Source organism: Fusarium oxysporum, chromosome 12, assembly GCF_000149955.1.
Source record: "Fusarium oxysporum f. sp. lycopersici 4287 chromosome 12, whole genome shotgun sequence".
NCBI classification, from domain to species: Eukaryota; Fungi; Ascomycota; class Sordariomycetes; order Hypocreales; family Nectriaceae; genus Fusarium; species Fusarium oxysporum.
Genome location: NC_030997.1, coordinates 19,247 through 42,072, shown reverse-complemented (window position 1 = coordinate 42,072; position 22,826 = coordinate 19,247). Strand labels below are relative to the sequence as shown.

General features: G+C 48.3%; 10 protein-coding genes across 11 annotated transcripts; 6 read left to right on the top strand and 4 right to left on the bottom strand.

The window, feature by feature from the left end:
- Nucleotides 1-100: 100 nt before the first annotated feature.
- FOXG_21062 (uncharacterized protein) lies at nucleotides 101-638 on the bottom strand (the record flags this gene model as incomplete). The annotated part of the gene is made up of 3 exons (XM_018401410.1): nucleotides 101-216; nucleotides 480-556; nucleotides 616-638. The coding sequence occupies 3 exons, from the start codon at nucleotides 636-638 to the stop codon at nucleotides 101-103; spliced, it is 216 nt and encodes a 71-aa protein (XP_018252196.1).
- A 521-nt stretch (nucleotides 639-1,159) lies between these two features.
- FOXG_21061 (uncharacterized protein) lies at nucleotides 1,160-2,058 on the bottom strand. Its single transcript, XM_018401409.1, has 4 exons — nucleotides 1,752-2,058; nucleotides 1,623-1,695; nucleotides 1,463-1,569; nucleotides 1,160-1,409 (listed from the first exon to the last, which is right to left on the bottom strand). Exons 1-4 carry the CDS (start codon nucleotides 1,775-1,777, stop codon nucleotides 1,361-1,363), a joined length of 255 nt encoding a protein of 84 aa, XP_018252195.1. The 5' UTR covers nucleotides 1,778-2,058; the 3' UTR covers nucleotides 1,160-1,360.
- Nucleotides 2,059-2,824: 766 nt separating this feature from the next.
- Nucleotides 2,825-5,124, bottom strand: FOXG_13073 (uncharacterized protein; the record flags this gene model as incomplete). The annotated part of the gene is made up of 3 exons (XM_018393019.1): nucleotides 4,654-5,124; nucleotides 2,900-4,588; nucleotides 2,825-2,844 (listed from the first exon to the last, which is right to left on the bottom strand). The coding sequence occupies exons 1-3, from the start codon at nucleotides 5,087-5,089 to the stop codon at nucleotides 2,825-2,827; spliced, it is 2,145 nt and encodes a 714-aa protein (XP_018252194.1). The 5' UTR covers nucleotides 5,090-5,124.
- A 1,323-nt stretch (nucleotides 5,125-6,447) lies between these two features.
- Nucleotides 6,448-8,364, top strand: FOXG_13072 (uncharacterized protein). The gene is made up of 2 exons (XM_018393018.1): nucleotides 6,448-6,817; nucleotides 6,870-8,364. Exons 1-2 carry the CDS (start codon nucleotides 6,669-6,671, stop codon nucleotides 8,242-8,244), a joined length of 1,524 nt encoding a protein of 507 aa, XP_018252193.1. The 5' UTR covers nucleotides 6,448-6,668; the 3' UTR covers nucleotides 8,245-8,364.
- Nucleotides 8,265-9,739, bottom strand: FOXG_13071 (uncharacterized protein). Its single transcript, XM_018393017.1, has one exon. It carries the CDS (start codon nucleotides 9,653-9,655, stop codon nucleotides 8,366-8,368), a length of 1,290 nt encoding a protein of 429 aa, XP_018252192.1. The 5' UTR covers nucleotides 9,656-9,739; the 3' UTR covers nucleotides 8,265-8,365.
- Nucleotides 9,740-10,898: 1,159 nt separating this feature from the next.
- On the top strand, nucleotides 10,899-11,282 carry FOXG_21060 (uncharacterized protein; the record flags this gene model as incomplete). Its single annotated transcript, XM_018401408.1, has 3 exons — nucleotides 10,899-10,942; nucleotides 10,992-11,142; nucleotides 11,196-11,282. The coding sequence occupies 3 exons, from the start codon at nucleotides 10,899-10,901 to the stop codon at nucleotides 11,280-11,282; spliced, it is 282 nt and encodes a 93-aa protein (XP_018252191.1).
- A 706-nt stretch (nucleotides 11,283-11,988) lies between these two features.
- Nucleotides 11,989-14,163, top strand: FOXG_13070 (uncharacterized protein). The gene is made up of 2 exons (XM_018393016.1): nucleotides 11,989-12,394; nucleotides 12,449-14,163. The coding sequence occupies exons 1-2, from the start codon at nucleotides 12,106-12,108 to the stop codon at nucleotides 14,056-14,058; spliced, it is 1,899 nt and encodes a 632-aa protein (XP_018252190.1). The 5' UTR covers nucleotides 11,989-12,105; the 3' UTR covers nucleotides 14,059-14,163.
- Nucleotides 14,164-14,298: 135 nt separating this feature from the next.
- On the top strand, nucleotides 14,299-15,656 carry FOXG_13069 (uncharacterized protein). Its single transcript, XM_018393015.1, has 2 exons — nucleotides 14,299-14,434; nucleotides 14,495-15,656. Exons 1-2 carry the CDS (start codon nucleotides 14,380-14,382, stop codon nucleotides 15,559-15,561), a joined length of 1,122 nt encoding a protein of 373 aa, XP_018252189.1. The 5' UTR covers nucleotides 14,299-14,379; the 3' UTR covers nucleotides 15,562-15,656.
- A 279-nt stretch (nucleotides 15,657-15,935) lies between these two features.
- FOXG_13067 (Cu2+-exporting ATPase) lies at nucleotides 15,936-19,441 on the top strand. The gene is made up of 3 exons (XM_018393014.1): nucleotides 15,936-16,245; nucleotides 16,310-16,378; nucleotides 16,427-19,441. Exons 1-3 carry the CDS (start codon nucleotides 15,987-15,989, stop codon nucleotides 19,147-19,149), a joined length of 3,051 nt encoding a protein of 1,016 aa, XP_018252188.1. The 5' UTR covers nucleotides 15,936-15,986; the 3' UTR covers nucleotides 19,150-19,441.
- Nucleotides 19,442-20,053: 612 nt separating this feature from the next.
- FOXG_13066 (uncharacterized protein) lies at nucleotides 20,054-22,530 on the top strand. Of its 2 annotated transcripts, XM_018393013.1 has the most exons (6): nucleotides 20,058-20,166; nucleotides 20,225-20,259; nucleotides 20,311-20,392; nucleotides 20,442-21,138; nucleotides 21,188-21,439; nucleotides 21,492-22,530. In XM_018393013.1, the coding sequence occupies exons 1-6, from the start codon at nucleotides 20,093-20,095 to the stop codon at nucleotides 22,323-22,325; spliced, it is 1,974 nt and encodes a 657-aa protein (XP_018252187.1). In that variant the 5' UTR covers nucleotides 20,058-20,092; the 3' UTR covers nucleotides 22,326-22,530. The 2 variants fall into 2 exon arrangements, with proteins under 2 accessions (XP_018252186.1, XP_018252187.1); XM_018393012.1 differs by having other exon boundaries at nucleotides 20,054-20,259.
- The last annotated feature ends 296 nt before the right edge of the window (nucleotides 22,531-22,826 follow it).

Here is a 22,826-nt window from a genome sequence, read left to right as displayed (position 1 = left end):
TCAAGGCTGAGCTGTTGAAGGCATATGATACTGAAGAAGCGTTGCAGAGCCTTCTCCAAGGGCGGTAGTAGCAGCGTGTAGATTTACCCATTTCTCTATATCACATATCGGTGGCTTTAATAGCCTCCACCATATCCTCCTTGAGTATAACCACTGCCGTATCCTCCACCATAACCGCCTTGACCTCCTGCATAGCCACCGCCGCCGCCTCCAGCACTACGCGCATTAGCCAGGTTGACCTTGACATGTTTCCCATCAATTCTAGAATTATTTTATCGTCAGATCGACTCTCAGTGAGAACAACGCACACGGTACTCATTCTTGTTCGTCCATAGCGCCGATTGCACTCTCAGCTTCACTGGAATTGCTATAGGTCACAAATCCAAAGCCTCGAGAGCGGCCAGTGTCTCGATCACGCATGACGATCTATGTCATGGGTTAATACATCGCATGGTGATGGTGAAGAGGTAATTAAGCACTTGCCGAATCCAAGATGTTGCCATAGTTGCTGAAATGAGAGCGCAGACTTTCATCATCGGTGTTCCATGACAGGTTTCTAATCGAGAAAGGTCATTGTTAGATAAAAGTCTCGATGTCATCTTTGAGAGGTCTTACCCGACATAGACTTTGGCAGACATTTTGGCTCGTGCTAGGAGATGATAATGTGTAGTTTGTGTTATTCTTTTGGTTACGAGAATGAGAAGGTTTCGATGCCCTGGGGCTTCGTCTTCTGTTTTATATACACGAAATATGAACAGCAGCACCTTCTTGCATTCTTCGCTGGTGTCACTGCATTCCAGCAAAACGGATATCTCGCATCATTGGGCATAACACGGCACAATGTCTCTCGACTTGATGCAGTATGTCTGATTGCGACCGCCGACGCGTAGCTGAGCCAATAGTGTAGCCTTGCTGCCGTCTATCTGCGGTTAGCTCAGTGGCCTCACTCCGCATCCCGTGCATGTCTCAGCCCAGCTGAGGATCGGCTGCAGATCCTCAACTATCATGGATGACTGTGATGACGGCTTTGATGATCACCTACTGACTTCGAGAGTCAAAACTACGCCATGGCTGCTTTAATGTTCCAGAAGGGTAGTAGCGGGCTTCTGGCCTAATCTGTCGACTTCTCTCTTAAACCACTCATTTCGCTATAATTCAACTCCTCAATTACTTTAGTAAGGCCATATAGCCTTCATAGGTCTAAATGCTTTCACAGAGATTGGCAATATTGATCTTCTGAGTATAGACAAACTTAGCAGCATAAACAATGGTCGCAATCCTACATATAGTTAAATACAGCTTTGGACAACTTCCCCGACATATTCTATCACAGCGCCTATGAACTCCCTGCCCTTCACACTCATCGTCGCACATTATGATACTGCATCATGAGTCGGCGACCGTCAAGCCTAATTTCACTTTCTGTTAGCTCTTGTTGTTTTTGTTTTTGAGCTTAACTTACTCTTGATTGTTCATCTTGCTCAATGCCAGCTCAGCTTCTTCGGCGTTACTGAAAGTCACGATTCCAAACATGCGAGACCGGCCAGTATCTCTATCGCGCATAACATACTAATAAAAGACTCAGCACTTGTTGATTTGAATCATGATTTTGAGAGACTGACGGCGTTCAAAACCTCACCAAATTCAGAGAATACTTCCTCAAGCGTATCGTCACTAGTGTCCCGGCTAAGGTTGCTAAATAGGGTATAAGATTAGAGACTGGCATATATATTACTCTGGGTGCGTCCTACTTGACACAGAGACTGGAAGTGGCCATGATGAATGTGATGACTTGGTAGCTTATAAAATGGAGTAAAGTGCTTCGGTGGTTTGCTGTAGATAAAGAGGTATGTTTTGTAAGTTGAGGAGTTGCTGCGTCCGTATGTTTTATAGGCGTTGAGGCTTGGGTACAGGTATCTCGTCTTCTTTACCTTGAGGGCTCGTCCATGATAATGCAACCCAACTCACCGGCGCGCTGTGTTTCATCTTCAGGCCCAGCGGTAAGTTTAGCCAATAGCTTCCTATTTGCCTAGCGCTACATAGTGATCACGATGTCATATGTCTGAACGCGCGATATCGGCTACCGACAATGGTCTATGGCAATGGCCCGCGGTAACGTTCACCAATGATTTCGTGTTTATATATAGCACAATGCGGCACAGTACGAAACGTGTAATATGATCAGTTTCATATTTGGGCCAGCGGCAAAATTGCCCAATGTTGTTAAAGTAATCTCCCAAATAATGATATGATAAACTTAATTTCGCAGTTCAGCGGCAAGCTTGTCCAATAGGCTGCTTCGTCTCTCGTTAGCGCCACGGCCATCAATGTCGGCTTTCTGCTCTAGCCGAGCCGAACTTCCGTTGTATATGTGGAGCCTGGGTTTCTCTCAGGCTCAATCTGATCAATTGTTTATTATGATAGTAGTGGAACTTGTTATTCTACTGACCGGCTTCCTACACTGGAGCTTACCACTGCTGAAACTGATCATCCAAGGATATTGAAACTGTAATGGGGTTTAAAAAAACCGAATGTAGCTGCTATGCTATAGTAATAGTAGTCCACTCTGATTGACTGAAATAGGGTAATAAGAAACATTTAACACTTGTAAAGGCGATGCCCACTTTCTGGTCTCCCTTATTGCTATCCTTGTGAAGCTCTTTTATCTGATTCCAATCCTCACCACTTCCTCTACTACGACTCATATGACTTTTCCATTTTATTGGATACTTTACCGTCGATGACATTTGGCTCGTCACATAGTTACAAAGATGCGTAATAAAAGCGCATTCCGCATTTGTTGCATCCTCGCTGCTTTTACATGTCATAATGCCAGCGCCATTCCTATTAATGTTGTTAATGGTATTGTTTATCATTGGGCCGAGTTGAGAAGGGCAACTGTAGTCCTCTCTCCATGTTCCGACCCTAATAAACACTCGCTTTCCATTATTAGAGCTCTCTTGAACAACTAGCCCGCGGCCTTGTGTGTCTTCAGGGTTGCTTCTTAGAGGCTGTTTGGGATCATCTCGCTCGAGGAATAGCGGAACAAGGAAGTGTTTCAAAGAAGGTTTTATAGGCTTGCTGAACTGAAATTCAAATGGTGCATATTCTTTTTCGTGATCTTCCCAGGGTATCAAACGTAAGCAATCTAGACCAACCGATGCAAACTCGATGTCATCACGAAGCCGGAAAAATACTGGAGGTTTCCCTGTATCATTAATACCAGCGAATTCGACTGGTATAAGCAGGCCCCTTATTCTGATTGTAGCTTGATGAAAGTAGACATATGGGTCTGCGTCTGGAGGGGTAATCATGGTTCGACTCAGAAACGACAATGCAATGACTTCCTTCGAGTCGAGTCTAAGTCCAAATCCACACCTATGTGGCCCTGGTATCACCGATCCAGGAAAGCTCAACCAGGACCATGAAGGTAATACCATGCTAGATACTCCCATGGTGATTGGCTTTGCTCGAGCAGACTCGGGCCTGGCTCTATCTGGCTCCCAGAGGAGGTCCAGCATCCATGACTCAGCCCATATGCCGGCGAAATAGGTGTGGCCAGTTAACTTTGCAACCGCTCTAGCAACTCCAGAAAGGGCAACAAGTCTATCCTCTTCGTAAGTAAGCTGGCGTGCGGTATACTCTTCAAGCAGTGAGTTCCAACTTCGGACGCTGTGAGTCCCTGAGAGTGAGCAGAGACTCTCGCGTTGGGTAATCGATGGCAATCCATTAGGTGATGCCTCATTCGCAATTAATGGCGCTGTGATCTGGCCATCACATTCCCAGTAGAGCTGTTCGTTTCCTAAACAGAGGATGCGCCTTGACAGTGATCGTTCCTGTAAAACCCACGCCCTTTTGTTGATGGGCGCGTTATTCACATCGAAATTGTAGCTCCCTGTGTTTTCCACCCTGACAAATGCGTAGTTATGTGCATTGGACATAGAATCTTTGCTTGGTACGGCTGCCTCAGATATCACAAGATTCTTTAGACAAGTATACCAGGACCCTTGGTCGGTTTCTGTCAGTTCAGTGCGCTTGTAGGACTGCGGCCGAGGTCGGGCTATAGTGCTGGGTCGACACTCGCGAAAAACAGTGGAATCTGAGAATTCCCATAGTATCATCAGGGTAAGGAAGGCATAGCGATAGACATCGAGCATGATGGGAGCTTCGTGCCGGAAATCCGCGCCGTTGTCATCTTGTATAATGCAGAGGGAGTCAATCCATATGTACCGAATTTGTATCGCGCGACATATATCAAGCATGTCTCTATAGTTCTGTGGCAAGATGCTGTCTGGCTGAGGGTCGCAGTACGCATCGTAGTTCTTTTGCAGAAGCGTCGGAGTATTTTCAGTCCATCGATGCGATAACGCAACGTAAGGAACTCGGTCCTGTTGAGTCTCAATAATGCGCCACGTTGTCGAATCGCCGGTTCCGAGGTCAAGCAGGCGTGTTGGCATCCTTGCATCTGGAGGCGGTGCGGCTCGGGCCATGCATGATGGATGATTCTTGTCGCAGACTCCAATCCATCGATTTGCCGCCTCGGCAGCTGATTGAGCTGTATGTTGAGCTGGAATGTAGATCTTATTTTCTGTTTCTATGTTAATCCGGTCAAACTCTCGACTAATGCTACCACGGGCTTCTTTCGTCGCTCACCTTCATAGACTTCCCTTGTTGTCTTTGTGATATTCAGGCGAAGCCTCGCTGCCTTCATTCCAGTTCCCTCAAGACAGACCCAGAGGTTAAATAAGTCATCTTCGACATCAAAATGGCCGTACGTGATCATCGCTTGGAAGTCGGCTATTTTTTCATCGCTTGGTGACGCGATTGGCGATGATCGAATCGCCCGCCAACAGGTCCAACAGAGAGGACAATCAGCTTCCAAGGACGTCACGAACGTCTCCCAAGAAGAGTGTAGTGAGAAACGCCCTTTCATAAGCCATTGAGTTTGCGAGGGCTGTTTGGGTTTTTTTGTCTTTTCCCACGTGCATGGCTTTGCTGATAGTCCGTTACGAATTATAGGAGCATTGCCAACCCCAGCTGAGAATGGGAAGTCAGGTAACGCTTCTTGACAGATTTTGCAAAGACTCATAATGATACGAAGAATGCCCAAGATTCAGTTCGAAGTTGGTCTCATTGCACAGCGACAAAAGAGAAAGTGGGCGATTCTGTAATAATATGCAGTCTACCTAGTTTAGAGCTCATGATATGACACGATTCCCGCGATGCTGATTGGAAGGGGCTGTCGCTGAAACATTGCAGCTAGGCGCGCGCGTATTAGAGAATAATACGCAGTCGGTCCGTTCTGATTTAAAGATCAGTGGTATTTTCAAGTATGCACAGGTCTTTCGTCGCTCTAAAATAAGGTGATAAATCGCTGGAGACATGACCAAGGTGTCTCATGTAATAATTGCGAGGGTACTTGTTATCGGGAATAAGTTCCTCACATCGTTTATCGATAAGAGTCATGTTGGGGGGCTGCTCTGGCCAATCAAGCCCTTCCAGACTGAATGCACTGAATGCGAGCATGTGGCACGAACTGCACGGGAATAACGTGTCAAGCTGCGATATGTCCGAATCAGCCAAGTGCGTTACAGAGGATTGCCTACCCTGTATAATGACACTGAGGACTTAGAGGACTTAATTGGCCCAATGTGATGCGATTCCACGCGACACATCATTTCCCACTGAGGATTACGGGTTATTAATTATTCCAGCAATGAAAATTATATGCAAATAATCTGAAACTGTCAATAATCGAGATCGACACTGACAATGCATCTTTGCGAGCAACACTTCGTAAACCCACAAAAACCACGCGACAGGAAGAACAAGCATAATTATCTGGGTCTGATCTGCGTTCCTTACTGGGCCCATTGTTTAAGCATAGATAACTTTTATTCTCTGATCAGACTACCGATACGAATATTCACAAACCATTTTGTAGACTCTTTCACTACCGTCTTGGTATAACAGCCACGCAACATGATATTCCACATTCTCTCTCTGTCACGAACTTCGGATCATGAAATTTCATCCCATCTCCTGTCCATGCAGAGTCATCCACATGCCTGAGCCTCGGATGCATCAACCCAAGACCGGCCCTGCCCTTCTCCCAAGCTCTCATGCCGGCACGATTCCGCATCACTGACTCTCCCCCGGACAACACGATAAAAACAGCATAGCGCTCTCCCAAACATGTCAGCTGAAACCCCGCACCAGCCCAAGACACAAATCCGGCAAACAACCCGACCTTAACCCATGCTAACATTACGCGGGTTGCCCTTCTCCGCATTAGCTTGGTTCCTCTCATACCATCAACACCTAGCTTAGGAACGTCGTCTTGCGCTCCAATCATGAAGAAGCGCTTCTATGGGCGATGTCACGCGCTGTTAATGGGCTGCTCCCTTAGCGTGTCTTCGGCGTTGTTTCGTGTTTTTTCGCGAGGCAGACGAGGTTGCACTTTGCGTGCCCCCATTCCCCATGGGGACCTTTTACGCTAAATGCATTGAGTTCTGGGGATCATCAGCCATTGGAGCGCGAGAAGGGCAATGCTACTCTGAAGCTCCAAGCTTCTGGGTCGTTGATGAAAAGTATTAAAAGCTCTTGAAATCCCCCCTCCTGTCGATCACTGCACTTCATCCTCATCATTGTCTGCATATTCAGTCATCATGAAGCCCAAGGTTTACCAGTTCCTCGTCGGAGTGTTTGCGTCCTTTGGATCGCTGCTCTTTGGCTATGATTTGGGTGTTATCGCCCAGGTCATTGCGTCGCCATCTTATCACCGGGAGTTCAACACTAGCGACACAGCTGCCGATACGTAAGTCGCCGGTCTCCACATTGAGACTGTTACAAGATACTGACTTTTGCAGTGGTGCTGTAGTTGCGCTCTTCACCGCTGGTGCCTTCTTTGGTGCCATGTTCGCTGGACCTACTACCGAATACACCGGCCGACGATGGACCATCACCATTGGTTCTATAATCTTCACTCTTGGAGGTGCTCTCCAGACTGGAGCCCCCAAGATCTCATACCTTATGGCTGGTCGCTTCCTGGCCGGTCTTGGTGTCGGTTTCTTGACCATGATCATTCCTCTGTACCAAGCCGAGATCGCACATCCTTCCATCCGAGGCAGAGTCACAGCTCTCCAGCAATTCATGTTGGGAATCGGAGCCCTCGTCGCGTCGTGGACCGGCTGGGGCACATTCACCAACTACTCCGACAACCGACAGTGGCGAATCCCCCTCGGCATCCAGATCATCCCGGCCATCATCCTCGGCGCCCTCATCTTCGTGTTCCCAGAGTCTCCCCGCTGGCTCATGGACCAGGGTAAGCAGGATGAAGCACTCAAGACCCTTGCCCGCCTCCACTCCAACGGCAACGTCGATGATGCCTGGGTCCGCGCGGAGATCGAGCAGATTCAGGAAAGCATTGCCGACGAGCATGCCAACGGCGCCAAGTCGTATCTTGAGCTCTTCAGGGATATTTCTTGCTTCCGTCGTCTCTTGATCGCGTGCGGTCTTCAGGCTTCTATTCAGATGACTGGTGTTTCGGCGATTCAGTACTACTCTGTTACTATTTATGGACAGGCTGGTATCAATGCCGCTGATACCCTCAAGTATCAGGCCATCAACTCTATTATTGCGTTGATTGCCCAGGCTCTCTGCATCGTCTATATCGATCGTTTCGGCCGTCGATGGACGCTTATCTGGGGTAACCTGTTCAACATGCTTACCTTTATCATCGCCACCATCATGCTTGTTGTGTATCCTCCCGGTTCCGGTAGCGCTGCTCAAGGTTGGGGTTTCATTATCGTTACTTGGGCGTACAACTTCTCTTTCTCAGCCACTTGCGGACCTCTCTCTTGGATCATCCCCGCCGAGATCTTCGACACCCGTACCCGAGCCAAGGGTGTTTCTCTTGCTACCATGACCTCATTCGCCTTCAACACCATGATCGGACAAGTCACTGGTATTGCGATGGGTGCTGTTGGCTGGAAGTACTACCTTCTCTTCGTCATTTGCAACTTCACCAACGCTCTTTGCGTCTGGGCTTTCGTTCCTGAGACTAAGCAGCTTCCTCTGGAGGAGATGAACTATCTGTTCACCAATGCTCCCTGGTTCATTCCTTTCGTCGACAAGAGCGAGTATACTGCAAACCTGCAGGCTGATCTTGCTCGCAGGGCTGAGGCAATTGATGAGAAGCTTGCTGCTCAACATGAGACTGGAGAGCACGTTGACAAGATCTAATGTGAAGTGTCGGACGGATTGGATAGTTAGAATCAGCTCCTGGCTTTCATACAGCTAGGATTGGCAGTAAACGTATCCATACAATATAATCTATTATTAATGCTTTATGCTTATCGTGACCCTATGGTAAACTGTCGCGGCTCAAATGCCGTTTCACCTCCTCCGCTCTATCAGCCCCAATAAATCTCCAAGCACCACCCGTCTTTGTAAAATCGAGTATACTCAATTTCTCAGGAACCTTCGAAACCAAGGACTCGAGCGTCTCGTCACCCTTGGGGATCTGAGTGAAGAACAAGCGATTCCATTGCTTTCCCGTCTTGTCCTCTTCAACCCGTCGCCTTCTTTGCGACTCTTCCAATGTGCTCTTGTGGGCATACACCTTTTCGATGTTGTGCTGTTTAATAGCTTGAGTAACTTTGAACCAAGCCCGACGTGACTCCCATGGCGTTTGTTCTTCTACGGGCGCCACCTTGAGAGGTGAGATTGGGATCTTGTCGACGTGGAATTCCTCGAGGGTCGTCTTTGATGAGTCTTCAACCTTGATCTCGCCGGTCCATTGGCCCGTGATGCTATATAACGGATGATCCTTGTCATTCGGGGCGAATACTTCAGCGACGACTTGGTTCTTCTGACCGTACCCAAGCCTTCCTTTGCCGTGGAATCCGATTTTCGTCAAGTACCCGCTCGAGCTGGCAATGTAGGCTGGACCCTCCATCTCTGGATATGGATTCCCAGTCGTCACGCCCTTGACCAATATTGTTGGCATCGTCATGAGACTTTGCTCATTATGCTTATGGTCTTGGATAATTGCACATCCTGTTGGACGTACGGTGACGCCATTGACCAGGCTGAAGGATGTTTCCTGACCCGCGAAGCCAATCGATGACATACCACGCTCTTTATTGTATACAGAGCATGCTGTGACAGGCGGGTGATGTGATACTTGCTCAATAACGAGTTCTGATTTCGATCCAGACTTGTCGGAGAATGAGCCGAGGAATAGTTCACCAAGGAACGGGTTCAATGGCTTCTTCGCCGCATCTGGAGAATCGGCATTGACAAGCTGTTTAAGACTACAGATGTAGTTCTTTGCCAGTAAAAGGGCCCTCACTCCAGCATCGGGTTCATCGGCAGGTTGAAGAAAGAGATCATGATGACAGGCCCAAGCAGCTGGAATCTCAATGGCTGATCTGGGAGCGAGGATGAAAGGAGGGGCAGTGACGTTTGACAGGTCCCCTTTGACAGCGGCGAAATAAGTGAGCACGTCTTTTAGACGGAAAAGATTTCCGGAATCGGTACCGACGTCAGCCATTGATCTTGGTGAGAAAGGTGGTATATCCGGTGCTGATGGTGGTATTTCTGGTGGTGGTGATGATGCCAAGGAATTATCTGGTTCGTTGGATTGATGCATTCTCTATAACAGAAACAGCTTGAACAATGATTTATTAAGATGAATTGAAAGACGTCTCATGGAAATTACGGGATCTGAGATTAGGTGCTGGATATCGATGATCAGGGTCTTGACGTCATTGACATTGGCATACGTATCGAGAAACGGTTAACGGCACAGCCCACTATCGCACTCGCTAAGAAAGAAGCGAGTAAGCCAATAACACGCTAGAGAATTGGGTTTCGCCCCGCTATATGCGCTGAAGGAGGCATCATTTTACGTGCTATTCTCTTTCTCTACGTAGTGACGCTTCCTCAAGCATGTGTAATTCGTCACACAGCCTCATTATATTTTTATCCTTTACACGCAAGCAGAGGCAATCTTGGCTTCTTGACAATGCCACACCGCGGCCCACGTAGCTCCCGGCCAAGCAATACACTGCCCAGCTAGAGTTAAAATACCTGTAGTAGCTGCCTCGTCATTCTTGGCGTAGCCCAAGCGTCTCAGATCCGAGATGGAAATATAGTTGACTTCCGAGATATCCAATTGTTGCGAGAACCATTTCATACCTGCAAACCTGGTGGCTAGTGACGGCAGAGACCATCCAGTGTCAAACATGTTTAGCAGGCTCAACAATGTGTCAAAGACAAGCGACTGAGCCACTCTCAGAGGTACAGCACGAGTGGGAGATTTCTCAAATCTAAACAGAGCGATCAATGTCGCATGGACGCATGCCACACGAGAAATGTCCTAACAAAACATGGCGGCTGTAAATATCAGGAGCATGGCAAACGGTTTTGCCTGGTTTCCAAGCCGATGACCTCGGACTGCGTAAATCAAAGGCGAGGAGATGAGGTGAGGGAGGGAGTTGGACATGCGAATGCGCGATGAAAGATCACTTTTCTAGAAGTTCCAAATCCCGAACCACTCCTGATTAAACTTTAATATATCATCGCGAGTATGTTTATCGGGGTTCTTGATACTTGTAAAGTGTAGATGCTGATACACCGGCGATGAGGCCGACATGACCTTGAACTTTGTATTATCACGAAATTCATACGAGGCACGGCACTTGCCAGAGCTCGACCAAGGTGACGGCTCCTTTCCTCGGCATATTGAACTTGTGAAGCTCGTGAAGATTCACGTGGACGAAGACGGCTATATAAGATTCGATTCCTCTCAGCTGGACATCTACATCCAACTCATGCTCCAAGCAATTACTCTCTACCATCCAACTACATTCCAACCAAACCTTACCACCAACATGCGTGCCGTCTCAGTCAATGGCGTTCTCGCCACCATCATCTCGTATGTATATACACAATCTCGTTCTCCTTCACCCTCTAACTCCAGCCAGCCTCGCCGCCGCGGATCCTCACGGAGCTTGTGGCTGCCAGATCAACACTGATGGCGCCCTTGACGACGATACCGCCGATACCTGCACCCGATTTGGGGGGAAGACTTCATTCCTCACTACCTCCAGGAAGGTCCGCTTCTCTGGAAAATACGTAAGTACTCAAACAGATATGGCATTGAGTATTACTGACTGTGTCTCGACCAGTGTCTGCACGGCAAGATTGATGGGAACAGCTGGTACAACTGCTGCCGCCAGTTCCTTCCCGATGGTGACGGTGCATGTCCTTGGTAATTTAGGAACGATGTTGACGGTATCTTGTTAACTGAGCAGTGCCTTTGACTCTTCTCTGAGCCAAAAGGGGTTATGAGATGCGGGGGCTAGGTCATCTTCTTCCATACATCCCTACTAGATAGCTCGCTATAAATAGTAATATCAGACTCTATTGCACTCAATTGAGGAAAGCCTCGATGAGTGTACATTGATATTACCACTCAAAGCGTGGCTCAATATGGCGTTATAGCTTAAGTGAATGAATTACATTAGGTCATAGGTATATACAGACTTAAATAGAAGGTGTGATATTATGGGCCGTATTAAGCAAGGAAGCTATCTTAAATGCTTTACCATGTATTTATTGCAGTTTATAAAACAGCCTTGAGTGTAAAAACCGTCTTGAGAGTTATCCTTCTGATAAGTGGGTTGTATTATAGCATGGCGATTAAGAGCTTATAATCACCACATAGAACCTATTACAAGCATTAGAGTTTTGCTTAAATAAAACATCGTGAATGGTAACTTATAAGTTCTGACTAAGTAAGACCTTAGTTGAATAACATATAATAGAAAGAGCAAAATGCCCATGTCCAATTAATTGAGGAATTACCCTACAACTAGGAGAAGAGTGGAACTGCATTAATTAGTCATACTGCTATCTAAGATTATTCATGGTAAACAACTTGTGAAATGCATGCAAGTGGAACTTGAACCGCCAATTAACTGTCTTAAAACTAGCCGAGGGCTCACCTCAACCTCTCCATTCAACAGCTTCAAGTTCTGTGTGGTGATGAGAAGCTTCTAGCCACAAATATCAACTACACGCAACACATATCAAGTTATGCGTGCGGTATCATTTCTCATCCTCGCTGCCTTTTATAGGGTTGCATATTCCAACCTTGTCAATCATGGCGCAACCGTGTCTGTCAATGGGGTCTTGTACTTTGTACACCCTGAGCCTGTAGGATTCCTCCCATTATCTTCCAGTCTTCACCACCAAGGACTTGTCGACTTTGTCCCGGCGACAATCTTTGAGGCAACAGACAACCGATTCGATGAGTCTAGTCTCAACGACACTGTTAAAGCTTGGCTTGCCGAGGATGATGTTTTCAACAAAGGTTTCTTGCAGGGTGCGTTATTATCTCTCTTTAATAACTTGAAAGGTGGGCTCACACAGCTTGCAGCAATCTACGTGAAGAAAGATTCTGATGATGTTCCCGGTCCATTGAACTATCAGTATCAAGGCAACACATCATCGTTGTGGAAAGAAATCGATTACTCCTTCAACGTCCCCAACGGTCCTTACATCTTGAACCCCTCAACAGGTTCTCTACATACCCCGTACCGCCTTTATCTCGACACTCAAGGCGCCTTCACCCAAGGTGTCATACCCCTCTCAAGCGGATCTTTCGCTCCCCTCCCCGCTGCACTCCCTGGCTCATCGTCCATATCGATTGGTGTACCCTCGAGAATTTACTACACTCCAACTGACGACTACCCGCTTGCTGGTGTGCGCATCGGCGTAAAAGATATCTATGACGTTCACGGCCTCAAGACTGGAGCTGGAAGCCGCGCCTACTATGACATCTACCCCGAAGCCAATGGCACTGCACCCGCACTACAGCATCTGCTGGACGCCGGAGCTGTCTTGGTCGGCAAGATGAAGACGACTCAATACGCGGCGCCTGAAAATGTCAGAGATGCCATCGACTACCAAGCCCCGTTCAACCCCCGAGGCGACGGGTATCAAGAAGTTGGATCATCCTCCTCTGGAGCGGGGGCGGGTATCGCTTCCTACCATTGGTTGGATCTGGCTCTGGGTTCCGATACGGGAGGGTCCATCCGGATACCGGCCGAGGATAACGGAATTTTCGGAAATCGGCCGACGCATGGTCTAGTGGACTTATCGCGTGTTATACCACTAGGGCCTGAGTTTGATACCGCTGGGTTTCTGGCTCGTGATATAGAGATTTGGTCAACTGCTTGCAGGGTCATGTACTCAAATCTCACAGCGAATTATACACGGTATCCGAAACGAGTTCTCACATACGACCTCCCCTCAGCAAAGGACCCCGATATTTCAGACTCGGACCGCGTCATCGTTCAATTCGTTGGTAGGCTAGTCAAGTTTCTCTCAGCCGACCTCTCAACCTTTAACCACACGGAAGAGTGGTCTCGCAGTCACCCAGCAGGTACGCCAAGCGACTTGCAGGAGCTTGTTGGTTCGACATGGGCAGTTATTTCAGCCAAACAGCAAAGCCGCCTTGTTCGCGATCCATTCTTCAAGGACTATGCAGCCGCGTACGACGGACGCGTACCTTTCGTCAATCCCTCCACCCACGGAAGTTGGAGCTGGTCTGACACTCTTCCGTCGCTACTCGACGAAGCAGTCGCGAACAAGACCATCTTTAAGAGTTGGTGGGATGAGGTCATGCTCCGCAAAAACGCTGAAGCGTGTTCAGAAAGTCTTATGCTCTATACTTTTAAGCATGCTACACCAGAATACAGAAGTGATTACGGTAGCGCTATGGGCTCTGGCGGGTTGGTTGGTGTTCTGCTCGGCCTGAATATAGGCTTCATCTCGCCAATGGCTGGGAATCCGGACTTTTCAATACCAATAGGGCAAGTCAAGTATGATAGCAGTATTACTAGACATGTGGAGTATCTGCCGATATCTATCAGGATTATGGCAGCTGAGGGGTGCGATGGTATGTTGCTGGATCTTATTAACGATCTCGTCAAGGCTGGGATATTGTCTCAGGTCCAGCCAGGGAGCAACCTTTTAGTTAGTTGAGTCAGTTTGACTGTTTAAAGCATATCATATTGCAAGCTTTAATACGTTGCACCTCTATAGTTAGTTGGAATTTAATGTTAAACATGAAAAGCCTGATATACAGGGTAAGGAGGTTGCGAAACAGTTCAAGGAAGTGGGGCTAACCACCAATCACGTCCATCAAAAGTCTCCGCGCCGCCCCGCGGCGTTGGTTCAATCCCCAGCTTTTCTCCTTGGCAAAAGACCTCGGCAGAGAACCTTGATGGCCGCACCCGTCGCGAAAAAACCAACCAGCAACGCAATCCACGACACGCTACTATATATGATCTGCTCCTAGTAGGCATGAACCCTCAAAGTATAAGTGACAAGAGCCAGCACCGCGCCTGCGACCCATGTCGTCAGTCTCTTTCTCTTTTCCCCTCTTTGTAATCATCAGCTGATGACGTGACCGTGCTAGGCAAGCGAAAAGTTCGATGTTCTCGCCACACTCCTTTATGCGAACGATGTTCTCACTTTGCTTTGACGTGCGAATACTCCCCTATGAGGACTATAGGCCGGCCGAGGAGGGGCCAGCCGCTGGGGTATAGAGCGAATGGCGTGGCGAGTACGGGTGCGGCGTCGATGTCGCCGGAGGTTATGGATACGGGGAATTTTGCTGGGATTATGAATCAGTTTCTTGATGATTTGGGTACGCCGTTGCCGTCTTTTAGTATGGACTTTTCGACGGATCAGGATAATGGCCAGGGGCAGGAACCGCTGCCATCGGATTTGTTCAATGGGGCTTCTATGCAACAGGACCAGACCGGCATGTACCCAGGAACCCGAACCGCGGAAAAGCCAATGGACATGACGCCGACGTCTCAAAACACTGAGAACATAGCGACCCCCGGACTCTCTTCTCAGAAATGCTCTTGCATCGAGTTGGTCAATCAGCATTTCTCAGATATTGAGAGCTCACTCGAGACTTTCCAAACTCTCAAAGTCTTGAAGCAGTCTCTTGCATCAGCAAGGACGATCCTTGAGTGCACAGTCTGCTTCCAATCCATCAAGAGCCCACGCACGTCACGAAACGTCTATCTATTGGGCTCCCTCCTATCCAGCATCGGCTCCTCATACGGCGACTTTTTCTACGTACAAAAGCAACGAACCGCCGAGTCATCGGTATCTGGTACACCGATCCGTCTTGTCGTCGGACAGCAGCCAGATACTCGGGATATGGTTGAGCTTTCACTCGAGGGGCCGAGCTACATTGCATTCCTGCAGGCAAGTCTTAAAGGGGAATTGGACTGTCTTGTGAAATTGGGTGAAGGATTGGCGACGAGACAAAGTCAGCTTCATACTGAGGGTCATGAGAACTGCGAGACGGGGACGAGCTGTTCAAATACAGAGTCACTCCCGACGACGAAACATCCAACGGAGGTGTGTCCGAAGGAAGTTGACATGACGACTGCTTGTGCGTGCTTCAGAACTGTTGACCAGGTCAAGGCTGCGATAGCAGAGGCGCAAAGGATCATCTCAGCGTGATGATTACATATTCACGATTATGACTTATGAATACTTGGCAAGCTTTTAGCAATATACCCAATGCTTGTATACTCCTCAATAACTCTCCCTCTTCTGCCAATAGCTCAATGACGTAAATGTAATCACGAGATTATCCTCAGCATGCCGCACAAAATGACTGATTGGAAAGTCCCCGCGCCTCCTGTTTCACAGTCTAAAACGGTTTAGCGAGGAGAACGCGGCGCGGAAACGGAGCGCGGAGACTTTTAGTGGTGGTGGAGCCATCCGCGGAACACTAACAAACAGGTTCATTATGAGTGAGTTGCAACTCACGATGTTTCGAGTATTTAGATAAAATGAAATTCTCTTCAGTTTTGGTTTTTCTATAGTCACACCTCGTATTATATTCTACTACTCCCTTACCAGAACATAACGTTTACGAAACCATGGGTGCATCTTGTTGCGGATCCAAGGTTGAGCGTGTTAGTGCCAGCTTGGATGAACATGGCCATGTACATACCGATCATACAGATGGAGCTGCTACTGTCGAGCACAACGGCTCCCATGAGCATGACCACGACAATGCGCATGCTGACGGCGACGATCATGGCCACGAACATGGAGGATGCTGCGACGATCACTCCGATGCTAGTAGCATCACCTCCCAGGCCTCGACTTGCTGCGGCAGCGAGGAACACTGTAGTGGTAAGGCCTTCTCATCCTAACAGAAACAACTTCATACCCTCTCTAACATTCGGGTTTAACACAGAGAAATGCATCTATGCCATTGCTGCCCTCGAGTGCAAGAGGGCCTGTGACGACGATCCAGGCCATGAAGGTAACTTGACCCTATAGCGCAGCATAACTAGAGACCTAACAGGTACAGGCTCACAGGATCAGCCCCACGAACATGACCATGGCCTTCACAAAGCAGACACAGCCTGTGGTACCCATCTCGAAGCTGCTTTCAACCAGTACAGCAGCTACCTCGAACAAATCCGCTGCATCTGCCGGAGCGCTATCGAACAGGGAATGACATCCCTCGAAACATGCTGTATGAGCACCCGAACGACCCCAAACAAACAAAAGCATCGAAGCAAACATGGAAAGAAGAAAGCTGCACCTGTTATTCCAGCTTTCAAGCCCTCTGGAACAGGAAGCAAGCAGGTCGACGTCGAGAACGCTGCAAACCTCGAGACAGTCGGGTTTCTTGTCAGTGGTATGGACTGTACCTCTTGTGCAGACAAGTTACTGCGGATCTTTGGCAGTATGGCTGGTGTTTCCAACGCTCAAGTCAACTTTGTCATGGGCAAAGGAGAGTTCGACGTTGATGCATGCATCACCAATGCTGAAGAGGTCCTCAGCTTTGTATCTGGGGCAAGTGGCTTCATGCTTAGCAAGATCATCGGCGGGAATTACTACCTCGATGTCTTGGCTACGACTGCACAGAGTAAGGAACTTGTCGACAATCCACCTCTAGGTGTGACGGATGTGCAGTCGCTTGACAAGAAGACGGTTCGTCTGTCATATGAGCCGACTACCATCGGAGCTCGAGACCTGTTGGAACATGTCAAAGACAAGTGCAGTGGTCTGGCTGAACCTCGTGGAGACCCTCAACTCGAAAACAGTCGCCGTCGCCTCTGGGACCAACTCACAAAGACCCTCCTCGCAGCTGCACTCACCATCCCCGTCGCGATAGTCTCATGGAGTGAGAGCCTAGTTGACAAGAAGACCGAGGGAATTGTCTCGCTAATCCTCGGTACACTTGTTCAATGCATCGCCATCCCCGAGTTCTACCGCCCTGCTATTTCTGCTGTCTGGTACAGTCGAACAGTCGAGATGGATATGCTTGTTGTCATTAGCATCACCGCTGCTTACGTCTACTCCGTCGTTGCATTCGGCTTCGAAATGGCGGGTAAACCTCTCGATGAAGGTCAATTCTTCGAGACTAGCACCATGCTCATCACGCTCATCCTCGTTGGCCGCCTCATCGCTGCTTTTGCTCGCGTCCAAGCTGTTTCGGCTGTATCCCTTCGATCTAAGCAGAACAACATCGCTGTGCTTGTCGAGAAGGAAGGTGATCGTGAGATTGACGCTCGCCTTCTTCAGTACGGAGATGTGTTCAAGGTTCTGCCTCACTCGAGGGTACCTACTGATGGTATCGTCCTCTCTGGGAAGACTGAGGTGGACGAGTCTATGCTTACTGGGGAGACACTTCCTATTGTTAAGCAGAAGGGCAGTGACCTGATTGCTGGTACTGTTAACGGGGATGGTACCGTCACTGTTCAGCTGACGCGTCTTCCTGGGAAGAACACCGTCACAGACATTGCCCAGCTTGTAGAAGAGGCTGCCAAGTCGAAGCCAGAGATCCAAGATCTCGCTAACAAAGTTGCTGGCTGGTTTGTTCCCGCTATGGCTACTGTAGCCATTCTTGTCCTCGTCATCTGGATCGCCTGCGGTATGGAGGTACTCAACTACGACGCCGGGAAGAGTGTTGGCAACGCTATCACATACGCAGTAGCTACTCTCGCAGTCGCGTGCCCCTGCGCTCTTGGACTTGCAGTCCCCATGGTTCTCGTCGTCGCGGGTGGTATTGCAGCCCGTGGTGGCGTCATCATCAAATCTGCTGATACCACCGAGGGAGCTCGCAAGATTACCGATGTTGTATTCGACAAAACTGGCACGATCACTGAGGCTGAGCTTGCTGTGACTGAGCAGGTTAATCTCAACGGGGACATGGCAGACAACCTTTCTTTAGCTATGGCTCTTGTCTCTGGCGGTAAACATCCTGTCTCGGCTGCTGTTGAGAAGCATCTTGAAGGACAGTCCATCAAGTCCATGTCCGAGTTGGTCAATGTCCAAGTCGTTCCTGGCGCTGGAGTTGAGGCAGATTACCTGGACTCAACTCTCAGAGCCGGAAATGCTCGATGGACTGGAGCTGATAAATTGGACGATGTGTCGCGCCTTCAGCATGGTGGCTTAACTACACTTGTCGTGACTCGCGATTCTGTTCCTCTTATCGTCTTCGGACTTTCAGCTCAGATCCGCCTTGAAGCAGTTCGGGTTATCTCCGAGCTCAAGTCTCGCAACATCAACGTTCATCTTGTTTCTGGAGATCAGATCAAAGCTGTTCAAGCTGTCGCAGCATCTGTTGGTATTCCAGCTGAGAACGTCATTGGTGAGCGTACTCCACCTGAGAAGAGAGACTACGTCGCTTCTTTGATGGACAAGGGCAAGCGCGTCCTCTTTTGTGGCGATGGCACGAATGATGCTATCGCTGTGGCCCAAGCCAATGTTGGTGCTCAGATGGGAGGTGGTTTGACAAGCAGCGACGTTACCCAGGGTGCTGCGGATGTCGTGCTTCTGAACGGTCTTGAAGGTATCCCTTTTCTTCTTGATATCAGCAAAGTCTCGTTCCAACGCATGTACTTCAACTTCGTTTGGTCTGCTGTCTACAATATTCTGGCCATCACAATGGCTAGTGGTGCTTGGGTTGAGTTCCGTATTCCGCCTCGATATGCTGGCTTGGGAGAGATGGTCAGCGTTGTGCCAGTGATTCTTGCTGCGAACTCTATGTTCTTCGCACGATACTTCAAGCTGAAGGAATGATTGGGTATGGGAACAGAAAACGAGACAGGGGGCTCATCGTGCGTGCACCTTTGCCCTAAAAGAGAGTGTGTTGAAAACATGAGTTAGCTGTCTATATAATTGATTCGCCGCTTCAATCGCACTTTGTTCGCCGAAGAGCTGCATATTGCCTTCATCCTGGAACCAAGTCCAACAGCTTAGAGCATGCATGGTCTTGGGTTAAGATATTCCATAAGGAGCAGGTGACCTGTCCCTACTCCATTACGCATGGATGTGACTCTTCCTACACCGTATCTAGCCAAGTGATCCCGTCACTAATGAAGCCATGTGATGCAATTTAAAGTGCCCGTGTTATGGTGAGGAAGTGTCCATTCCTTCTAAGATAATCATCTAGTCCTGAGAAGCTTCAAATAGAGATATTCGCGTTGCACCCTCCGTCCGTGATATCAACGTGGCATGGTCATCAAGAGGATGGTTTGTGGCATTGAATTGAAACTTGATCTCAGGGATATACCCTCTTTAGAGTCACATTCCGGCGGGGCCAGTGCGAAGTTGTTAGAATCAGGGAAGTTAGGGGCGCAACACCAGTCCAGAGCCCGTAGCTCCCGACACAAGATCCACTCGTCATGTCAGCCGGCTGTGCCGGTCTAGTGAAACGGAGCGCCAGTGCAACAAAACATCTTTCTCAAGCAGAATATGTGCTTGGCAGGTTTTAAACTCACCAGAGAAATCAAGTAGAATTTATAAAAGATTATATAATAATTCCTAAGCCAGGTTATATATAACATTTTTACAGCCTAGAGTTAATAATAATATAAATAAGAAATACAAAAAGCCCCCACAATACCCCGCATCCTTCTTCTTAGGATTCGACTATTTATATAATCTCAGCGTTACCCCCGAATATTCTTAAACCACTCCGCCCATTTTTACCTGTCCCTGAAACTATACAAAGCCTATAATTATGGGCGAGACTCACAAGGTAGTGGCTAGAACTAGAGTTCGGTCTAAACGAGCGCAATATGTCAATCAGGCTTGGTGGTTATCACCGTCCACCTTACATAACGCACCTACATAGAGCTGACTGCAGCTCTAGCACCTACTGTAGACGACGCAAGACCAAGTGTGACGGTAAGTCTTGCAAGCACTAAACATAAAGACAATGCTAAGTGTAGCTGAAAGGTGAACAGCCTTGCGGGGGATGCTCTTCGCTACGTAAGATATGCGAGTATGAAATGCCGCGAAGTCAGCCCAAGTCAGCCCTGTACGTCGCCACGGTTCTAGCAGAAGATCCCATTAATATCTCATAATAGGGCGAGCCCTCGGGATACTCTTACCGCACCTGTCCATACTATCAGTTCTGGTAACACGGCTGCCGAAGGTAATTCCAAGACGGGCACCAACCAATCAACTCATATCTACGGCGAAACCCAGAAAGTCCAAATTATGCCAGATACTTTGCAAAGCGTTCCAGAGTTCTGCGGCCCGTCAAGCTCCGAATTCGCCTTCAAAGCCGTCAGTGGTAACCTCAGGGAGATGGGCATGCCTTCTGCTCTTCTCAGCAAGCTGAGCTGTGATTATGGTAACCTTTCAGGGGTCCCATCTCACTTTTCGAATTATGGCCCGTTCATGAAGCTTGTAGCCATGGATCCATTATGGGATATACCTAAAACAGAGGCTGTTACTCTTGTTAAGAAATGGTTCACTAACATGGGTAGTCTTTACCCATTTCTGCGCGAGGAGAAGCTCATAGATACGGTCGACGGAGTATATGCAGTTATAGGGCCTATCAGCGGCGGGACGCCCATCCCTAGAAGGGAGCTAGCAACAGAGGCTCTTTTAAATGACGAGACTAACAAGCTAAAGATTGTTCTAGCTGTTAGCAAAACAATGGAGAATGGTGGTAGAAACGATCAGGCTCAGAGGCTGTTTCAAAGTACAACAGAAGCAGTTGAGAGTTTGATATGGAACCCAAGTGGCATCAGCGGCATACAGCTGTTGGTATTGACTGTGAGCAGCTCTGTCACTAGTCCAGACTGGCCACTAATTAGTTCTGTAGGCCATTTACCATTATCAACTCGACGACGAAGTACGCACTGGGAGGATGATTGGGCTTGCAGCAAGACTCTGTTTGGAGATAGGACTACATCGACACACAACTATAAAGAAAGTGTTTGGGAATCATGAGGATCGAAAGACTGCGTTGAATGTCTTTTGGTCTGTATACATGCTCGAAAGACGCATTTGTCTTGGTCAGGGTATTCCTTACTCTATCCAAGATTCCTACGTGGACCAGTCGCTATTTCTGCAGGTTGGTGGCGCGAAGATTAAAAAAGAAAGCTTGTTTACTGACGGCTCTTTAGGATAACTCAGATCCTGTACTCCGCTGTCTGCTCCAATGGACTAAGCTCGTAGGTCGTGCGTGGAGGGTTATGAACATCGACGGAGAGAATGGAACGGAGGTTCATGGGGATGATCTTGAGTACCTGGACGCCCAAGCTAGTCAGTGGTATGACGATCTACCACAACACTTGAAGCTCGACGCAAGCCTTGGCCAAAGTGAACCATTCTCAACGTCACTCTTTATCCAAGCAGCTCTGTATCTTCGGCAGAGTCTTCTTCGCAACTTGATATTCCGGCCTGTACTGCAGTCCGCCTCTCGTATCAGCAACCACGAAGCCAAGGCTCATGTCGCAGTAGCCCTGGCCAAAGGTGCGGTCTCCACGCTTTGCAGACTGAGTACTCACAGAACCTTGATATTCTCCCATGTGCTCTTCTTCAAACATCTTTTAGTTGCAGCATTTGGGAATATTCTACTCGCAGTTGTACATGCCCACGGCCTGTTCTGGAATACCGTGCAAACGGAGTTTGATCAAGCCCTTGATCTTATTGAGCTTCTCAGCACAAGGTCACCCCCGATGGTCCGGTTATGGCAGCGCCTGCAGGGCTTGCGAGAGCTTCCTGAAAGGCTGAATGGGCTGTCAAAACCGGCCTTGTCAAGTGACCGTCAGACACGACCCAATGAAGACCATGGAAGGGATAGTTCATTGCCAGGCTCACCAACTGATTTGATGTTCTTCAACTCGACCCTACCTTTTGAATCCTTGTCGGGAGACTTCGCGTTCTTGTCTGACATCGGGATTGGAATTGATGGATTTCCTGATTTTTCATTCCTTTTACATGAGCCCCTAGAATGAAGGCATTACCGAGGTATGGGAGCTTACTCTAAATAACAGACAGTTTGTTAGTATGGGCTGACTGAAGGCTGGTTATAAAAGAGATAAAGAGGCGGTTGAGCAAGTAAATACCGATGGCGAGGATAAGATATAAAAACATCACGATTAGGATTAAAAGCAAAGAGTTATAGTATAAATATTAGAGTTCTAATTACTATTGTATTTCATCCTTATTACCTTTTATAACAACTAGATTAAGTCTTATGAAAAAAAAAAAAAGCTAGAGGGACACATGTGACAGAAAGAAAGGAAAGAGGCTATTGCTGCCGTTCTTGACTGCCCTCAACCCGACTAACGACGAGCTGTCTGGGTCTCCTTTGTATGCCTGCCTTTTTCGATCCGGTGGTCTTGAATCTAAATCCTCGGCAGTTGAATGTGCGGGGAAATTTGCTGCACTAATTCCGATGCACCCGCTAGTTCCGCGGTGTACATAGACGCTAGTTCCGCCTCCGTGCTTCCGTG

What these genes read in the sequence shown, in the direction of transcription:
- FOXG_21061 (XM_018401409.1), bottom strand. Translation starts at nt 1,777, where the DNA reads ATGGCCACTTCCAGTCTCTGTGTCAA. An exon ending in TTGGTGAGGTTTTGAACGCC is followed by an intron (nt 1,570 to 1,622) that starts GTCAGTCTCTCA and finishes GTCTTTTATTAG; the next exon opens with TATGTTATGCGCGATAGAGA. An exon ending in AGCAAGATGAACAATCAAGA is followed by an intron (nt 1,410 to 1,462) that starts GTAAGTTAAGCT and finishes AAGTGAAATTAG; the next exon opens with GCTTGACGGTCGCCGACTCA.
- FOXG_13072 (XM_018393018.1), top strand. Translation starts at nt 6,669, where the DNA reads ATGAAGCCCAAGGTTTACCAGTTCCTCGTCGGAGTGTTTGCGTCCTTT. An exon ending in AGCGACACAGCTGCCGATAC is followed by an intron (nt 6,818 to 6,869) that starts GTAAGTCGCCGG and finishes TGACTTTTGCAG; the next exon opens with TGGTGCTGTAGTTGCGCTCT.
- FOXG_13071 (XM_018393017.1), bottom strand. Translation starts at nt 9,655, where the DNA reads ATGCATCAATCCAACGAACCAGATAATTCCTTGGCATCATCACCACCA.
- FOXG_13070 (XM_018393016.1), top strand. Translation starts at nt 12,106, where the DNA reads ATGCGTGCGGTATCATTTCTCATCCTCGCTGCCTTTTATAGGGTTGCA. An exon ending in CAACAAAGGTTTCTTGCAGG is followed by an intron (nt 12,395 to 12,448) that starts GTGCGTTATTAT and finishes CACAGCTTGCAG; the next exon opens with CAATCTACGTGAAGAAAGAT.
- FOXG_13069 (XM_018393015.1), top strand. Translation starts at nt 14,380, where the DNA reads ATGAACCCTCAAAGTATAAGTGACAAGAGCCAGCACCGCGCCTGCGAC. An exon ending in CCGCGCCTGCGACCCATGTC is followed by an intron (nt 14,435 to 14,494) that starts GTCAGTCTCTTT and finishes TGACCGTGCTAG; the next exon opens with GCAAGCGAAAAGTTCGATGT.
- FOXG_13067 (XM_018393014.1), top strand. Translation starts at nt 15,987, where the DNA reads ATGGGTGCATCTTGTTGCGGATCCAAGGTTGAGCGTGTTAGTGCCAGC. An exon ending in CAGCGAGGAACACTGTAGTG is followed by an intron (nt 16,246 to 16,309) that starts GTAAGGCCTTCT and finishes GGTTTAACACAG; the next exon opens with AGAAATGCATCTATGCCATT. An exon ending in CGACGATCCAGGCCATGAAG is followed by an intron (nt 16,379 to 16,426) that starts GTAACTTGACCC and finishes TAACAGGTACAG; the next exon opens with GCTCACAGGATCAGCCCCAC.
- FOXG_13066 (XM_018393012.1), top strand. Translation starts at nt 20,151, where the DNA reads ATGTCAATCAGGCTTGGTGGTTATCACCGTCCACCTTACATAACGCAC. An exon ending in AGTCAGCCCAAGTCAGCCCT is followed by an intron (nt 20,393 to 20,441) that starts GTACGTCGCCAC and finishes ATCTCATAATAG; the next exon opens with GGCGAGCCCTCGGGATACTC. An exon ending in ACCAGTCGCTATTTCTGCAG is followed by an intron (nt 21,440 to 21,491) that starts GTTGGTGGCGCG and finishes ACGGCTCTTTAG; the next exon opens with GATAACTCAGATCCTGTACT.